Source organism: Typha angustifolia, chromosome 2, assembly GCF_048772165.1.
Source record: "Typha angustifolia cultivar Huaian chromosome 2, ASM4877216v1, whole genome shotgun sequence".
Classification (NCBI taxonomy): domain Eukaryota; kingdom Viridiplantae; phylum Streptophyta; class Magnoliopsida; order Poales; family Typhaceae; genus Typha; species Typha angustifolia.
This window is the reverse complement of record NC_133240.1, coordinates 330,316-349,322: the sequence shown is the minus strand read 5'-3', so window position 1 is coordinate 349,322 and position 19,007 is coordinate 330,316. Positions and strand designations below refer to the sequence as shown.

At 33.9% G+C, this 19,007-nt stretch overlaps 2 protein-coding genes across 3 annotated transcripts; one reads left to right on the top strand and one right to left on the bottom strand.

Moving 5' to 3' along the window:
• Window positions 1–2,629: 2,629 nt before the first annotated feature.
• On the top strand, window positions 2,630–7,239 carry LOC140774451 (transmembrane 9 superfamily member 2-like). Of its 2 annotated transcripts, XM_073117468.1 has the most exons (8): window positions 2,630–2,878; window positions 2,960–3,228; window positions 3,809–3,849; window positions 3,980–4,562; window positions 4,651–4,788; window positions 4,861–5,017; window positions 5,102–5,586; window positions 6,825–7,239. In XM_073117468.1, the coding sequence occupies exons 2-8, from the start codon at window positions 3,083–3,085 to the stop codon at window positions 7,042–7,044; spliced, it is 1,770 nt and encodes a 589-aa protein (XP_072973569.1). In that variant the 5' UTR covers window positions 2,630–2,878; window positions 2,960–3,082; the 3' UTR covers window positions 7,045–7,239. The 2 variants fall into 2 exon arrangements, with proteins under 2 accessions (XP_072973569.1, XP_072973562.1); XM_073117461.1 differs by having other exon boundaries at window positions 2,630–3,228.
• A 652-nt stretch (window positions 7,240–7,891) lies between these two features.
• LOC140770874 (uncharacterized) lies at window positions 7,892–11,733 on the bottom strand. The gene is made up of 8 exons (XM_073112195.1): window positions 11,461–11,733; window positions 10,726–10,834; window positions 10,010–10,125; window positions 9,349–9,468; window positions 9,134–9,223; window positions 8,821–8,969; window positions 8,348–8,609; window positions 7,892–8,163 (listed from the first exon to the last, which is right to left on the bottom strand). Exons 1-8 carry the CDS (start codon window positions 11,695–11,697, stop codon window positions 8,011–8,013), a joined length of 1,236 nt encoding a protein of 411 aa, XP_072968296.1. The 5' UTR covers window positions 11,698–11,733; the 3' UTR covers window positions 7,892–8,010.
• Between the last annotated feature and the right edge of the window lie 7,274 nt (window positions 11,734–19,007).

Here is a 19,007-nt window from a genome sequence, read left to right as displayed (position 1 = left end):
GGGAAGTGGACAAGAAGGGTGGGATTTTAAAGTGTGAAACCACGTGAAATTCACGTGATAGAAACATACCCAAAAGTTCTTTTATCGCGTGTTTAATTTACCTTAAAATTTAAATGCGATATTCGGTGTCAATTAAAAACTTTGCTGCCTAAAATGGCGATTTCTAAATTTTTATATAATATTTTAAATTTTGGTAAAAAATATTACTGAGATATTATAAAATATTAACAGATATGTGTCAAAGTATGTATATATTTTTGTGTGTGTGTGTGTGTGGATTAAATGTATTTTACCTGTACGTAGTTACGCTGAAATTATTTTATAATCTATACTTTAAAAGTTGTCAAGTCAGTTTATATTCTTACGACGACTAAAATGATATCATCAGTTTTTTCTGTTAAAGTTAATAGAGCACATCTAAATGACTAAAATACCTTATCGTATTTATTAGGTAAAATAGATGAGTTTTTGAGTTGATTTTTTTAACCACATTCGCCTTACTCGTAGATGTGATCTAACTATTAAATTTTATAGAAATCCAGATTTAATAGTACTTAATATATAGTTGACACAATCCATAAAATAAGAGACGAAAATATGTGGATATTCTTTGAAGAGTAGAGGTGTAAATGAGCCAAGCTCGGATTGAACTTAATTTCGAGCATGACTCTCTGATCAAGCTTAAATTAAAATAATTTCAAGCCAATTTCAAGCTTATTTTGAACTCGAACAAATTGCAAGCTTATTTTTAACTTGAGCCAAGTTCGAGCTTAAATGAGTTGCTCAATTAGCAATTTTAAGCCTTATTAAGCCATTTTCGAGCCTAAGCAAGCTTGAATTGATTTAGGCTTGAATCAAGATTAAAATAAAATATAATTCAACTATAAAGATATAAATATTAATAAAATATAAATTATAAGCAAAGATATTTATGTTAGAAGATTATAAGCAACTAAAATATAAATTACAAGTAATAAAGATAATTGTTAGAAAACTACAAGCTATATATATTCCAGCCTTATCAAGCCGAGCTCAAGCCAACCCGATTATTTTGACAACCCTATTAAAGAGAAATAAATGCTTATATAAGATGAGAATTAAGAAGGATAATTTATCCATAAAAACTTAAAAATGGAGGAAATTCAACGTATCATCCAATTTTACAGAAATTTTGTGTGATTTTCATTAATATAGACAGAAAAACTAACAGTCTCATATTAGTCGTAAATATAAGGAGTAGTTTAAGAATTTTTTAAGTACATGGGGTTAAATTTAAAGAGCTTGAAGGCTAGATATGAGCTCTACAATGAGTCAAGTCTTCCTAGATACAGATGTACACTGCTTTAGCCGATATAATAAGGTGCATAGTCTAAGCTTCAAAAGGTATGTGTAACCAAACTATTACTCTAAATTAAACACCACCAAAACTTGCTCTCTTATCATCTAAACCAATCACACCGTCGAGCCATCAATCGAGTTGAGCCATTAAGCTAAGTGACTAACTTATCAAACCACCAAATAATTTTTTTCACAATAATTATTTTAGATTATAAATAATAGTCAATCCCGTGGCCACCTCAGGCATAGGAAAAAGTACTTACTAACTCTATTAGAGTTGGTTGGTAAATCAAAGTCCAGGAAACTAGGATTGAAGAATTATTATAATTCTGATCTTGATGGAGAATCATCTGCAACTATGGGTGCAAGAATTTGCTACATCGAGGATAGTTAAATTGGAAATGAATTGAATATATTATCCTAAATATAGATACAAATAATGGATAATCAAATGGATCGGGTTTCAAATATATTGATGAGTAAGTGGTATGCTGATATCACCGTATGTTTTTCACGTGATCTGTTAGTTAATACTTTTCATAATATATCCAAAGAAAAAGTCTAAATACTATAAATAATCCAAACAAAATACATAGTATCACTGGGTATGACATCGAAAATACTAATCCATAAGTAATTACTAAAGTGCAACGCCTACATACGGGCTACAATCCAACTAGTTTAAAAAATAAAAAATAACTACTCCCTAATATCAACATCGTTGTTTCATAAATGTGTGAATGTTTCACTAAAAGGTGGTGAGCACACAACCTAGGAAGTATGGATTGTAAAGTTTAAGAGTAAGTATAAATAGAAAATATAAATTTTTGCATATGACATCTGCCTTTTAACGAAATTATGGTTTACACCCAATATTTTTACTATTTACAAATCGAGCACTATAACTTAACGAATATGTGCAGAAAACATCCTAGTCGGTGGTGGTACAAGCTCACGATCCTTCTATGCAGACTCCTCCTGGATGCAAAGCCAGCCATGGTGTCCATGCGCGTGCTCATCTAGACCACCTCCTTGGGCTACATCTTCCCCTCTTACGCACGCTAGGCTAAGGCAAAGAGGAGATGACTAAAAAAGAGGGGGTAATTTAGGTTTTTTTTTTTTTAATTTTCGAAGTTAGCACAATACTCTTTATTTCATCGGTTGAGATTAATTTTAACTCAGGATGGTTTTGAGGATTAAATCCATAATACGGTGGTCGAATGATACATACCGATAAGGTAGGGCAGAGCGTAATTAAGCCAATTGCAAATTACCCACAGTGGACACCATTGCTGGGTAAATTTGGGTGCTAAGTGAATGACATGAATCGATCTTGGTTTCTCCAACCACTTGCTTGTCCCATCTCATCTCACCGAGAAAGGAGGAGCCCACGAACCAACCGACCTCCCCTTCTTTTGCTCTCTCGAGCTCTGGGTTACGGAACCAGAGCTAGTTTCATCTCCCACCTGCACCTCGCAGATCTCGAGATCATTTCCCCCGGATCCCACGTTTTCCTCAGTCAAAACTCCATCTTTTCGTCGTAAAGATCCCACCTTTTGCCGTAGATCCTGAGACCCATTTCCCCTTTCGATCCAGAAACTGTTATGCTATCACATTGCAGGAACAGGATGCGTTCGTTGTGGTAAAGGCCTTAGCTTGATAACGTTTTCGCTTCTCGGAGATCTCCTTGGAAGCAGGCGAGATCTGGGTCTTCTTTTTGGTTGGGAGGACCTTGCGTGTGATCATGGTGAAGATAAAGATAGCTGGTGTTCTGTTTCTGTTTCTGGCATGTGGATTGAGCGTTGAAGGTGATGGATCTAATCACAGGTACAAGGAGGGAGACCATGTCCCTCTGTATGCTAACAAAGTGGGACCTTTTCACAATCCAAGGTAATTTATGAGATTTTGGGTGTTCGTCTTTCAGAAATAAGTTCATTCCTCAATGTAGTATCTAGTATTTCTCAGAAATGAGATTTGGGCATTCATCTTTCAGGCATCTTTGGAATTCCATTGTCTTCGTCTTTTTTAATGTTGGACCTTTGGGGCTCAAAACGCATCCTAATTGAATGCCTTACTTATTTAGATAGAATGTTTAAGCTAGGGATCTGGATCGTGGTCTCACAGATGATATCTGAGTTCGGTTCAACACTGTAATCTTTCATTGCGGCATTTTTTATTTGCTCTCATGATTTTCTAATATTTCTTTTCTGTAAAAGCCTGCCTACCTGTCTACTAAATGCCAAATGAGGGCAGTGCGGCACTTTTTGACTTTGATGGCAGTTATCCAATGACTCTAAAGTGGGCTGCTAGAGTTCTTCAGCGTTCTGATTATTATTATTTTTTTTTTCTGTGCAAGCTGAGATTAAAAAAGATAATTTCCCCTGTAAATTTATATCTTAGAATTGTAAGTCTCATTTCCTTTTACTCTCCAAGATCATCAAGTTTAACAAGTTCTTTTCGGCACATGCAGTGAGACATATCGTTACTATGATCTGCCATTCTGCTCCCCAGGTTCACTATCCCACCCTTGCATTCTATAGAAGCCAATTCCTTGCGGCTTTCTTTCTATCTCTTTGTTTAATAGACACTCTTCTGGTTTATTTGTTGTTAAGTTCTTATGTAATTGTTGAAATGATAACAGAGCATGTAACTGAGAAAAGGGAAGCTTTAGGAGAAGTTCTAAACGGTGATCGCTTGGTTGATGCGCCATATGAGTTGAATTTCAAGGAAGAAAAACAGTCTGGATCTCTCTGTAAGAAAACCTTGTCAAAGGAGGAAGTTTCAAAGCTCAGGGATGCAGTCTCGAAAGACTATTACTTCCAAATGTACTACGATGACTTACCGTTTTGGGGGTTCTTGGGCAAAGTTGAGAGGGACAAGCTTGATCAAAGTGAGTCCAAGTATTTGATATTTAAGCACATTCACTTCGACATTCTATACAATGATGACCGCGTGATAGAAATTAACGTACAAACTGATCCGAATCTGTCTGTGGATATCACTGAGGATAAGGAAGTATATGTGGAATTCTCATACTCAGTTGCATGGAAAAAGACTGAAATTCCTTTTGAGAAGAGAATGGAGAAATACTCCAAGTCTTCTTCTATGCCCCAGCATTTAGAGATTCACTGGTTCTCTATAATAAACTCATGTGTCACCGTACTTCTTTTAACTGGTTTTCTTGCCACAATTCTGATGCGTGTTCTCAAGAATGACTTTATCAAGTAAGCATTACATATTGGATTTTTCCTTTTTGGTCTCATGGTTCCTTGTTATTATTACTGAGTTTGTGATTACTCATTTCCTTAAAAGATACTCTCACGATGAAGAGGCTCTTGAAGACCAAGAAGAGACTGGGTGGAAGTATATTCATGGTGATGTCTTCCGATTCCCTAACCACAAATCTTTGTTTGCAGCTATTATTGGATCAGGAACTCAGCTCCTAGCTCTGTAAGTCGTCTGAATTTTGCCTTGAATATTGATTACTTCTGCCACTCTAATACCAGCTTGTTTGTCTACTAGTGCGATCTTCATCTTCCTTCTAGCACTGGTTGGGGTGTTCTATCCGTACAATAGGGGGGCACTTTTCACTGCTCTTGTTGTTATCTATGCTCTTACATCTGGTATTGCTGGCTATACAGCAACCTCCTTCTATCTGCAACTAGAGGGGACAAATTGGGTATAGTATTTCTTGTCTAAATTTCATTCTTTTTTGCTATTAGGACTTCTCCATGTGTTAATGTTTTTTTCTTTTGAGTGGCAGGTGAAGAATTTGTTGTTAACTGGGTCGTTATTTTGTGGACCCCTGTTCTTGACATTCAGCTTCCTTAACACTGTCGCAATAGTATACAGTGCTACTGCTGCCTTACCATTTGGTACTATCCTTGTGATTATCCTCATATGGGCACTCGTGACTTCTCCTCTACTTGTATTGGGTGGGATAGCAGGTAAAAATAGCAAGATAGAATTCCAAGCCCCATGCCGCACAACAAAGTATCCAAGAGAGATCCCTCAATTGCCATGGTACCGAAGCACTATTCCTCAAATGGCAATGGCAGGTTTTCTTCCCTTCAGTGCCATCTACATTGAGCTGTACTACATATTCGCTAGTGTCTGGGGTCACAAAATCTACACAATCTACAGCATCCTCTTTATCGTCTTCATCATCCTCATTATTGTCACGGCATTCATCACTGTGGCATTGACATACTTCCAGCTTGCTGTTGAGGATCATGAGTGGTGGTGGAGGTAAATCTTCCTGCTATTCTGGTTAATCATATCATTGTTAGCAAATTCTTATAATCCTTGTGCTTTCAACTTTAGATGCTCTTGTCCTTTTCCATTTTACTTTGTTGCCACGAGCCTCATCTGCCTCAAGCTCAGTGAAGTGTAAAACCAGAACATGTTAACAACACAATCCATTGAACAAAAACTTTGAAATGTAGGAATATATTTGAGAACAAAGTGATGCATGCATTCCTCATGTCACTCATTTACGTATGCATTTGAGAAGGAAACACCAGAGAAATGAATGCCCAGAATAGATTAGCTTGTGTTATTGCCCGTGTCATCTGATAAGGTGTCCTGCCCCCACTTTACTACACAGCATTCCTTTATGTGAATTGCCACATATGTATCGTGTGAGTATTTTATGTTGATTCTAGTGTCTGCGTAGTTCTCCGCATATACAGTTGATTATATACTTTTGTAGTCCAGAGTTTAAATATCCAACATAATAGGGTCATTATGCACGATCTTTTCTTGTTGACAGTAACTTCTGATGCTGCATCAAAAATATTATCATTGCAAACCAATGCATTGATGAAAGTTTGATTGGAAATGATTGCAAATTGATGTAGAGATGTTCTTTAATATTAAGGGTATAGAGTTCATTACATTTAGCTACTTTTCTCATCAGATGTTCTCCATATAATAGAAGAGATTAGGGATAATACTTTCCCTAATATTTCACTCTTTGAAAAGTGGTAAAGGCTTACATAGATCTACAGAATATCAGTCCATAGGTGAACTTGTTAGTTTGGCAGAACAAACTCAAATAGTCCTCAACTAGCTAAATCAGGATAATAGTTCTTGTTTAGGCATGCCAAAGATCTGGAACTTTCAAAGAAAAAGGTGGTTCGGGAGTTATTGTACTACGAGTAGCAGATTATAAAATTGTGCTAGCCTATTTGCTCAAGGGGAAGAATTTTGTCAACTTGTTCTTCTCTATTATGTATGATTAGCTGTCACTGAATTTTTTGTTTTTCCTTATTTGATGACATTAAACGATCGACTGTCCAGAAGTGCATCTTTGGCATCATTCTTTTCCAGTTATCTGAATCATCAAAATAATTTATTATCTGGAGATAGTAATGCAGGAGTGCTGTAGATTTTTTTTCTTTCAATACTGTTTTGATTTTCTTCGAAGTCTTTTCTTTTTCCCACCTTCAAAATTAAGGAAAATAAATAAATTATACTTTATGCAGATCTGTTCTTTGTGGAGGTTCCACTGGCATATTCGTCTTCTTCTACTGCATCTACTACTATCATGCGAGATCGGACATGTCGGGCTTCATGCAAACATCATTCTTCTTCGGTTACATGACTTGCATCTGCTATGGGTTCTTCCTCATGTTGGGCACCGTTGGTTTCCGTGCCTCTTTACTGTTTGTGCGGCACATATACCGTTCAATCAAGTGCGAGTAGATCTACACTAGTTCTAGGTCAGAGTAAGTGGATTCATTTGTATCTGTAACAAGAAAGAAAACCATTTGCTCATCTTTGTGACAAGACATATATTACCAAATTTTGGTGCTGAGGGATTGAATACTTCCCTCAATCATGTATGATCTGAATCTTCTTCTGATCATGAGTGACCTATCTGCCTACCCCTTATCTTTCTTTTCTGTAGCTCAAAGAACTGGTTCTATCTTTTATAGTTCATACATCAAATTACTATCTTGATGCTTCTATTAGTTTAAAGGAAAGCACATCTGGCATTCTGATTGATGTGGAATCTCCTGGTCATGTGAAATGATTTTTTATTTTTATTTTTTGGGAGTTATAAAGATGAGTATGATTTCTGTGAGGTAATCAATTAATATGATTTTTATGCTAAATCTTAGAAAGCTGTGCAAAGAATTACTGAGCTGCGTGTGCTTCTTTTGCTTCTTGTGAGGAAAGAGTGATATTAAGATTGAGGGATACTGATTAAAAAAGACACTCCTGCCTGATGAGTATTTATCATTTAATTCTTGCATTTTGGGTTTAATCATCAAAAAACTCTTAGTTTTTTCAATCTAAAGATAATTATATATATTAGTTAATTTAACTGTAGATATAGAATAAAATTAGGGTATGACTGTAATTTAGTATTTAAACTTTTTAAATTTAACTCTTGAGTGTACTTAAGAATTAAATTCATAAAGTAGGAGTAAAATGATAAATATCGATAAGATAGGTGTAAATAATAATAAAAGATACAGAGTGTTTAATTGATTCTCCTAGTATTAAAGATGTAAAAGCCTCAAGGTTAGTAAAAACTGGTAAAGAATTCACCTCAAAATTGCTGCATGATCATTCAATGTTATCGAAGTAATGTCGCAACCACAAATTGAAAGAAATATCATCTGTATAGATAGCCATTTTAGTTGCTAAAAGGTCATCAACCAGTTACTTCCTAAACAATCCTGAATTTCTGAGTGTCCTACAATAATCGGCAATAACTGGAGATTTCTTCACTGATTCCCAAATCTTAGCTGAGCTTCGCAACCAATCACGCTCTGAAATATTCCTTGAAAAGGGCCTGGGATTCATGGATAGTATCTGAATGAAGAAAAATAACCAGCAAGTAGTTTAGTTATCTAGAAATCTGAGGAAAAGAAAGAGAAGCAAGCTCATATATTTTCTACATGTGTTGCCATAGTGGTTGTCTGATCTAAATCATCCTAAATATCAACTATCAATTAACTCAGGAAAATATACACCAAAGATAGAAGAAGAAAGGTACCTGATCACGAAGCTTCCCTAACATGGTTGAATAACTCTCGACCTCGAAGGCCATTGAGTTGTCTTGTACTCGTAGGGGCAGGAAAAACAAGTCTGGTTGAATGGACTCTGAATCCTGGACCTGTGTATTTGGAGAACTAGAAGATTCAACTTGTGATATGGGCTCACATTTAGTTACACTGAAAGAGGAGCACTTGAAAAATTGCAAAAAATCCTTCCTTAGCAGTGCCACATTTGAAGGAGATAAGTCTTGCTCCCGCAATCTGTAAGAATTAGAATTAATGAGAAGATGCTGAAATGGGTAGATACTCTTCAAGTTTATTAGATGAACCAGTCAACGCAAAAAAGGTGCAGGTAGAAAATGACTATCAAAATAACCATATTCAAAGTAACTTCTCGGTTATGGTATAAAGCATGAGATTTGCTCATCAGTGCAGATAGTATCAAAGTAGATTAAGGAAAGTTAATCCTCACTTGGTATGAATGAAAACAAGGTCAGCCAAATACTCTTCATTACAGGCATGGATGTTGCCTCTATTTTCCTTATCTGATACAGTGCTAGAACCCTGGGGATGAGACGTCAATAGAGATGGGTCTGGTATGTTGTGTTTCAGTAAGTCAACCTGCAGACATGCCAAATAAGGAATTCATATCCTCAATATAATAGACAAGTTCTTTTTTCCATGTTAATTTATAGGTGGCTTGCTCTTAGCCATGTAATAGTTTTTGAAAACTAAATGAAAAATACAAAATTGCATGAATCACAAAAATATAGAAGATAACATACCGTAAGCATCAGCTGCCACACAGTAAAATCATGAATACCCTCTGACACAACCAACAAGATGTTACAGATGGATGCCAGAAAAACACCTAGCTAGAATGGTTCCTTGCAGCAGGACAGAAGAACATAATGCTGGATCAGGTATCAGCAAGTAGTGAACCTATCAAGAATATAGGAAATGTCAAAGGAAGAAAATTAATATATTCCTCACTAATCACCTGAATTCCCATTAGCTCGTGAGCCAAATCTGCTGACAAGTTCTCCCCATTCAAAACAGGAATTGTCGACGAACCATCGGGTCGCATCATATCAATTAAAACAGAGGGGCTGAAGACAGGCTGCAGGTATAATACAAACCACTGTCAAAATTGAGAAAATAAGAAAGACATGCGATTGAGCATTAATTGTCCATCAAAACAGAAATCATGCAGCAAAAAAGATGCTGAGTTTTTGTATTAATGCAGATTAGGAAAGAGTAGAAAGAAGTATGAATGCTACACCAAAAGATCAGAATGACATTTTAAACATGATAACATCCTGAGCAAGAAAGAATGTCAAGATGGTGAAAAGCCATAACTCCAAAGGTAGATGGCATACTTTTATGAAATAGTGTCTATCATGAATAATGCATAAATATCTCTGACATTTGAATATGCCTAAAACATATTGAAGGATAAAAAAAATGGAACATACATGTATACATGATGTATAAATTATAATCATATTGAAAAATGAATAGCTTTTTTGCATTTACAATTAAAGAATCCTCCAAACAAATTCGTCCTAGTAAAGAAGTAGATAGCTGGGGAACAAGCTGAACACAACAATTTTTACAGTAATCTAATTACACTACAATATTGAATAACTCCATTGGCTAACCTGTGCATCGAGGAGTATCAGTCGCTCAGAAGAAACCCTCAATTCAACACCTACAGTACAGTGCTTTGCCATTGCTTTGGTTTCATCAGATTGAGTCGCAAAGGGCGGCAGCATTCCTGCAAGTTGGTTTGGCTTAGATTAACATAGGCTTACCGCATCAAAGAATCAACAAAAATATAGTGATGCCAATAGAAAAACTATGATGTTGTTAGTTGCAGAACTCATTCCTGTTGATTAGCGAATAATATGACGATTTGAAGGGTATCATGTTAATTACCAAAAGTGAATAAATGAAAGTCTATAAAACATGATAATTGATAATGGAAATTGCTAATATTGTTTAAGTTCTCTCTAGTGCTGAATGCACACAGCATAGCACCTTGTCCTACTAAGTATCATGAGATGCCATGGTTACATGTGCGTTTAAATGGCATACAACCAAGGATCAAATTTTCAGACCCTTTCCACTTTTAAGTCTTGTTTCAACTATTTCACTCAAAACTGTGAAGCAAGACAACCTTAAGAATAAAAGTGACACCATAAGTTAATAGAGAAGATTTTATTAATGTTTAAACCTCAATTCTAAGTGTATATTCTACTTGATCGGACCTTTCGGAAAAGATTGATTTTCAAAATTATGAACATTCAATGAAAGAAAAGTACTAATTTTCAAAATGGCAATGTAAACCTAGGCAAGAGCAGAAATGCAAATGTACCAGGCGAGCTTCCATCAAAACCATAGAGCTCATTCATGATTGTCGACTTGCCAACACCAGGAGGACCAATGATTCCAACCACAACGAAATCACTGTTCTCGGTCAGAAACTGCACAGAATATAAAACAGCAAAAAATCACAAAAAAAATAAGGATAGACAGATTTGTTTATCCACTTTGCACTGCCTTACGATCTCAGAATTCCATATGACCTAAAGAAGGCCATTATAGCATTGCACTGATGAGAAGCAAATCATGCAGGAAAAGATTGGTTCTTTCATGTTACAATGGCTTTCTCAAAGTGCTACGCACAATCAAAAGAAGGAAAAGGTTATTCCTACTTCCGAGGATCACAAATTTAAATGTAACTAACCGATTATCTTAGATTTGGATGGTCCTCCTAGTGTACTGAACCATGAGATCAACTTTTATTGTTCAGCCCAAAGAGGAAAAATTCATTATGTTATTGAAGCCGAGTACATGACTATGTTTGACTATGTGCTAAAATGCAACAAATGACGTGATTTTTTTTTAATCTCTCTTCTCCCTCAAATGGAATATATTCAATATGAGTGAATTCAACTACACTCTCCTCAAATGAAATCAGCTGAGATCTATCTTGGACGGTTTCCATTCTCATTCTGTAAGATTTTGTAAAAACTAGTAAAACAGAATCTAATGGCTGAAATCTCTTTGCTTTCCACTAGGGTTTAACCGTTTGAGTGAGAGAGCGAACCGGGAGGACGCGATCGGATTGGATTTCCCACGACTCAGATAGGAGGTTGAGGGAACCCGGCTGGGTCGCGTTGCGGGGACGGACGAGGACGCCGGAGGGGTCATCCTCTCGGCCTAGACGATGGCCGCCGGCGCCGGCCGGCGAGGGCTTGGCGAGGAGTATCTTGGGTGGCGGTGGAGGTGGAGGAAGGCCAGAGGAGGAGGAGGTGGAGGAGGATGGCGGCGCTCCGCCCGCCATTGTCGAGAGCTCCTCTTCTCGAAAAGCTTTCACATATTGAGATATAAACCCTTGAATAATTAATATATATTATTATTATATAAAACTCTAATATAGTATACATAATTTAGTAGAAGGCTAAGTTATATTATCCTTAATTTTTTTAAAAAAATAATCATAATTATCATTAAACTCTAATTCAATAAAATTAATCCTAGATAGAATTAAATTTAAATTATACAAAAAAGATATTCTAATTGCCATTTTCTCGTTATTAGTTACAAAATATGGTGAAATTATTGCGGACAGGTATTGCTCTCTCTCTCGAGAAAAATATTTTTAGATCCAAATTGTTATTCTTGATAAAAATTTATATGGAACTTTTGAAGACAATTCGTTGGAATGATTTGAGATCCGGTTACGTTGTTCCTCTGAAAGTCAAGAATCCAATGCGACTAGATTCTCGTCAATCTAATTGGTAGATCAAAAGTTATAGTAGATATACTGGCCAAACGTATGTCGAGGATGATAAAAGTTGATGATATGATTAAAATTATATAATTAAATAATGGTTAAGGTGAGTGGAATAGTAATTTGAACAAAATGAGGATGGAATAACATTTTTGGGGTTAGTTTGGGCCAAATCATTAGGTTGAACTTGGGCTTAAATATGCTTAATTTTGCCCCACCTGGCCCTTTTGATTCATTAGAAGAAAAATTGCCTCTAAGTTGCTTGGATTTATTCCTAGGGTAATTAAACCTAGAAACTTTAAACTATTGCTCATTTTTATACACATTTTCTTATTTTTATTTTTATAAAACATTTGACTTTTTAACTATAAAATCTCAGAAATCTCTTTTTGGTAAATATCCCTTAGATTTTTCTTTTAAAATATAATGTGACTGTCATGGGTCCAATTTTTAAGCATTTTAAAAATTATTTTAACTTTATAGGATGATTTTAAAATTAATTTTATTATTATTTGCGTTCTAATGTTGTGATTTTTATGACTAAAGTGAAATCGTTAGTTTTTTTTATTAAACTTAATTAGATAATATTAAAATATTAAAATACCCATATCATGTTTATTAAAAACAGTATACAAATTTTTAGATAATATAGCTAAATTACCTAAATAGTCATAATACTTAATTAAATTTAACAGAAAAATTAACGGTCTCACTTTAATAATAAGTAATATGATTTGTTTGAAAAATTTTTTAAAGTATAAAAGAATAAAATGATTTTAAAATATAGAACAAATTTTTAGATATCGTAGCTAAATTACCCAAATAGCTATACTACGTAGTTAAATTTAACAAAATACCTAACGGTCTCACCTTACTGATAAATACGTGAATTGGTTTGAGATTTTATTTTAAAGTATAAAAGAATAAAAAACATACAAATTTTTAGATAATACTGCTAAATTACTCAAATAGCTATAATACTAAGTTAAATTTAACGGAAAAGCTAACGGTCAAACTTTAGTAATAAGTATAGGTATTATTTAAGATTTTTTTTTAAAATATTAAAAAAATAAAATAATTTTAAAATTATATAAAAAATTAAAAAATATACAGATTTTTTGATAATAGAACTAAATTACCCAAATAGTCATGGTAGTCATAAATAAATGAGCTAGTTTAAGATCTTTTTAACGTATAGGAGGATAAATAATTTCAATTTAAAAAATTATAAATCAGAGCTCTTATATATATATATATATATATTTTTTTTTTTTAAATTAAAAATTAAAAAATTAAGAAGAAATCCAAGCTAAGCTCTTGTCCCAAAGATGCCATCACTCTTGTCTTGTTGGTAACAGTCAATTAAGAAAGCCTGTGTAGACTCCTCTAAAAATAGAGTGCAGACAAAGCAACGGTCTCCATCAACCACCATTAACTCCTGCTTCTTTCCCCCGGTTTTTTCCTAACCGATTTCTCCCGATAATTTCCAGCAGGAGTTTTTCCACGCAACCACGGCACGATATTTTGCGCGAGAAAACGTGTTGTCGTATTCTTTCTTTTCAACCTTTTCTTTTCTTTTCCCCCTTTTTTTTTTAAATATATATATATATTAACAATCTCATTTACTTTTTGGTGCTCAAATTTATATATGTCTTTCAAATAAAAAACACTATATATTTTGCTTATTATTATTATTTATAATATAGATATTATCATTCCACCCTACATTTTTTTCTCTCCTAAATTTAAAGAATTTTTATAAATCACATTATATATTTTACCTATTTTGTGATTCACATTCGTTTTTGAAGATTTTGTAATCGATCCCTCGTTTTATCATATAATTCTCAATTAATACCCTTGACGTTATTTTGACTAATTGATGTCGACCAAATTACTAAAATACTATCATTATTCTCATTTTTTATATCGCTCCATCATCTTCTCCACCCACATTTTCCACTGTCGTCGTTGCCACCACATTTCCTTATCTTTTCCCTCTCCCTTCTTGAGAAAAAGAGAATGAAGAAGATAGGGATAATTTAGATATTTACAAATTATTATGTATATTATAATAAAATTTTTATTTTTTAGTATAGTCTAAGTTAACCCAAGTTATTAATTTTTATATTCCTTCAACACTTTCCTCACCTACCTTCTTCATCGTCGTCATAGTCGTCGCCACCATCTTTCCTCATATTTTCTCCTTTCCCTTCTTGAGAAAAAGATAAAAGAATACATAGATAATTTAGATATTTATAAATTATTATGTATATTATAATAAAATATTCTTTTTTTTTAGTATCAGTCTAAGTTAACCCAAAGTATTAAATGATAAGAAAAAAATTAAGGAGTTAGGTTACAAAATCTTCAACAATAGGATATGAATCACAAAATAGGTAAAATATAATATGCCCGGATTTATAAAAAATTTTAAATTTAAAGAGTATAAAATAATATAAAATAGTCATCCTATTATTTGTTTTAATTAATGTTGCTATTTGTATAAACAATGAGTAATGCTATAAAATTGAAAACCAATTAGGTTTTTCATGTAAATGACCCATAAAATGATTTTCTATTATATATTAAAAGATTAATCAAGTGGACCCATCTAATCACAATGGTAAGTGGAGACATATAGTGACAGTTTGAAAAGGATGTTTGAGGTCTTCTATATAGATAACAAACATTTGTCATAATAATTAGAAACAAAGTATTTTTTTGGGTGTATAATTTTTTTTTAAAAATTTACTTGTATACTCTTGTAATATATATATATATTTCAAACTATATCTTATTTGTAAAAATACTTATCTAATTACTTTTTAATTTAAATCTCAATAATCTAATTCAATTCTCATTGAGCTTTTAACAAAAATAAGAGAGAACATTATGATTGTGTGATATGAGATTATAGAATTATTTAAGGGGGACAAATATTGGTGGCTTCGCAAGTGATGTAGCTTTTGATAAAGAATATGTCAAACGATCTATCTTACCTTTTAAGAAAAATTTACATATAACATCTTGTTATTTATAAATCAAACCATATAGTTTAGTGAATATGTGTAAAAAATACTCTGAGTTTAAACTAAAGCCGTGAAAACATTTCGTTAAGTATAGATATTTTATTTCTAAAATAACTAAAATATTCTTATTTCTAAAATGACTGAAGTACTCTTATTTATAAAATGACTAAATATCGTTAGTATGACTTAATTAAAGATATTTTCATATTTGTTTAGTATAGTTAATTTGATTTAGATGTTTGATTAAGATTAACTAACAGATTTAATAATAAAATATTTTTTAGACATATTTTCGTCAAAAGACAGGATGTTGTATGCAAATTTTCCTACGTCCAATTTCTTAAGAATAAAACTATCTTCGGATCACCTAAAATTAGTCACATACTATTTTAATTTTAAAATATTTAAACAACTAATCTAATAGAGTGGGCCATACCAATTTATATTTCATTTAGGTAAAGTGAGAGTACAACATAGAAAGGGAAAGGAAAGGAAAGGAAAGGAGAGCAAATTAATTACATTATTTTTGAAGCTTTTCCCAATTAATTTTATCACCTACTGCAATCAATCATCAATGCCATGCCAGAAGACTGAGAAGAGAGAACAACATTAAAAAATATGAATGAGTTTAATTAGCAACATGGCAGCACTGGTTGAATATTTGAATGGTGGCCTCCTCAATTAATTACATAGATTACCTTCTATTTTTAGCATGAAAACAATGATTTAAACCTTAATTAGGGTTCATTTAGTCAAGCGACTTATTTTTTTAATTTTATTTATAAATGATAACTTATTTATTTATTATCTAAAAGTCACCGTCAAAATGGCACTCGGAGTGGCTCATATTGTATGAGTAAGTTTTTTTGTCTAAAATTTTTATTTCTCTCATACCATGATAAAAGAAATAAATTAATTTCATGAAAAATAAAAAATATTTTAATATTAATATCTCTTTTTTTTTTTAAAAAAAAAATCTTTCTAAGTTATGGACAAAAATATATAGCTCGGGAAGAATTTGAGAGGTTGTTAATAATACTGGGGTCTAAATAAATTATTCATATAAGTAGATACTTCGATGCACAAATTTTATACCCAGTACAGTTTTCGGTAACGGTTTCAAAACCATATTACGTAAGAAAAAGAGTATATTACTTAAAAAGATTTAATTACATGTGTCTAACTTCTTAATTTCTTTATTGTACCGTTGAAGATCTTAACCATTAGATCTTCATCAAACTGATTGATAAACAATTAGAAGCGCTCTACATGTTTTTTTTTCTTACGTTAAGATTTCTCTCTTAAATATAAGAGCTATTATTTAATATTAAATAATAATTTAAATTTGATTATTTGGAGATAAACTTCAATTTAAATATAATTCTCTATCTCTATCCATTAAAATTTAATTTAAATCAATCATAAACTAATGGGAAATATATGTAAATAATAAAAGATAATCAAAAAGATAAAATGTAAGTAAATTTTCATCGAGAATTATAAAAGATATCAATACGCATCCTTTGATATATATACATTACTCTCAGTTAATGATAAGATAACGTGCATAATTATATATCTAAAAAAAATTACCTACTGAACTAGTAATATCTTTTATTCCTATTATACCATTAAAGATCTTAACTATTAGATCTTCGTCAAACTTATTGATAAATAATTAATTCTATCGAAATATATATATATATATATATATAGGACAGAGACATCTCCTAACTCGAGATATCGCATATTTTATCTTTTTCTTTCAAGCGGAGACTTTGACCGACAGAGAGTTCTCTCCTTATCTCTTATCCACTTTAAAAACAACCCTCACTCGAACTCTCTTCCAATATATCTTATCGCGATATTAACCTCCCGACACGAGATCCCGGGAGCGCAGTGCGGACCATGTGAGATTTTTTTTTAATAAATAAAAAAATAATATTATCAGCACTTAATTAATTCCACGGATCCAAGGGGCAGTTTGGTCACTCGGTCAAAGTCCTCACCCCGACGAAGCCGCGATTCCTTTCTTATGCCCCCCTATCTCTTTCTCGAATTGACCGTTGTGCCCCTGGAGTTCCATCATTAAAATAATAATAATAATAATATTATATTTTTTCTTGTTGGACCTTGTACTTACTGTTTGATTAGTCTCTTAATTAATGAGATTTGTTGACTTTTTAATCTAAACCACCAAATCCGGAGCAAGAACTCGTTTTATACGTATGACATGACGCAGGGAGTGGCGATCATGATTGTTTGCTAACTTTCCTATCACAAATAAAATAAAAATTCTCAAGTGGAATTAGGTCTTTAAATAAATTATTTATTTTTTTTAAAACTCTTGATATTTTTAAGAAAGACCAAATTTTAATTATTTAAATAAATATTATTAACTTCTCTTTTTTTTATACACTTTATAATTATTAGACGTTGAAAAATTAAGATTTATCAATTTTTTTTTTTATCGTTCAGACCGAACCCTTCATAAAATTCATGGAGCTTTTAGCCATATAATTTAGGTTTTATGTTGTCAAATAATTATTTTAAACTAAATATCGTCGAGATCTGTTCTAAGCTATTGTGCTGCCGAACTGTTACTCTAAGCTAACCACACCGTCGAGCTATCAATCGAATCGAACTAAACTATTAAATTATTAAATAATTTTTTCGTAATATTGGGTTGGAGTTGAGTCTACGTCTTATGAGTAACTACCGACTCTAATAGTATTAAGATTTGTCTTTCTTGGCACGTTATTGTAAGGATTCATCGTACCCGAGACACAGTGTGACTCTGACTACCTCCAAAAACTCACTGTATATTTATTCTGTATCATTCCTCGTGCCCGGGGTCCACATCATTACGTGCACCACCGCCGCTCCCCACCGTCCGATCTAAACAACCAACGGTCACGATCGACCTCCTACTCTGGAAGAATTAGCTAGACGATTCTACCCTTGAAAGGAAACCCCTACCGCGCCTTATGCATTTCCTCTCCAAAGCGGAGAGGACACGTCCGTAATTATAGCCAAATGAGAGGCCCTGTCCTGGAAATGGCCAAAGGAACGAAAAGGAAAGGCTAGGCGAAAGGCAATCGCTTTCCCCTCCACCGCTACCGGCCGTAAACAGGCATCACGTGACACAGTGGTTTCCACCTGATGGGGGACGTGTCGAGCTCCGGTTGGATCGCGGGCGGGAGTCGCCTGTTTGGGCCCCGCATCTGGTCGACTCATTTATTCGTATCCGAATACGAGATGGGAAGTAGGACAGACGCTAGTTAGATAAGCGACTGGTCTTATCAAACCCCGATACGCGAGTCCACTTATCCGTCAGAGTGGACAGCTTACCGCGCACTATACAAGAAGAAAGCGACAGGGCGAGTGATTGCCCACTGCCCTTTAATAATGCTAATAAACTATTACCTTCTATTCTCACTCCTGCATTTTCTCACATCTCTCTGCACCGTGCGAGGGGATTGTCGGCCGGTGTGGGAGTGCAGTTGTGGAAAAGAAGGGGTGGGTTTATCGGATCTTTAAAATTCGAAAATTTACTTTTAAAAGTTTCGGACCGCGAGGGTAAATAGGTACGAGGAAGGATGACCTGGCGAGCTAAGGACGACGCAGGAGGAAATTACCAAAATGCCCCGCGCGGGAGGGTCCTCGGGAACTGCAGACGCGTTCATGCGCTTTACCGATTAGGCATTAATTGACGATTCTGCCCTTCTTAGGGACCTCGAAAGCAACACCTGTTTTCGCTTTCCTATTTTGCCCAGCGACGTGACTTGCGGTTTGAGGGGATATTACGAGTTTGCCCCTACTTGAAAC

Coding starts and splice junctions, on each gene's coding strand:
- LOC140774451 (XM_073117468.1), top strand. CDS start 3,083: ATGGTGAAGATAAAGATAGCTGGTGTTCTGTTTCTGTTTCTGGCATGT. Junction 3,850..3,979: donor TCTGCCATTCTGCTCCCCAG/GTTCACTATCCC, acceptor AAATGATAACAG/AGCATGTAACTGAGAAAAGG. Junction 4,563..4,650: donor CTCAAGAATGACTTTATCAA/GTAAGCATTACA, acceptor TTTCCTTAAAAG/ATACTCTCACGATGAAGAGG.
- LOC140770874 (XM_073112195.1), bottom strand. CDS start 11,697: ATGGCGGGCGGAGCGCCGCCATCCTCCTCCACCTCCTCCTCCTCTGGC. Junction 8,970..9,133: donor TGTGGCAGCTGATGCTTACG/GTATGTTATCTT, acceptor GCATGTCTGCAG/GTTGACTTACTGAAACACAA. Junction 8,164..8,347: donor TAGGGAAGCTTCGTGATCAG/GTACCTTTCTTC, acceptor TTCTTCATTCAG/ATACTATCCATGAATCCCAG.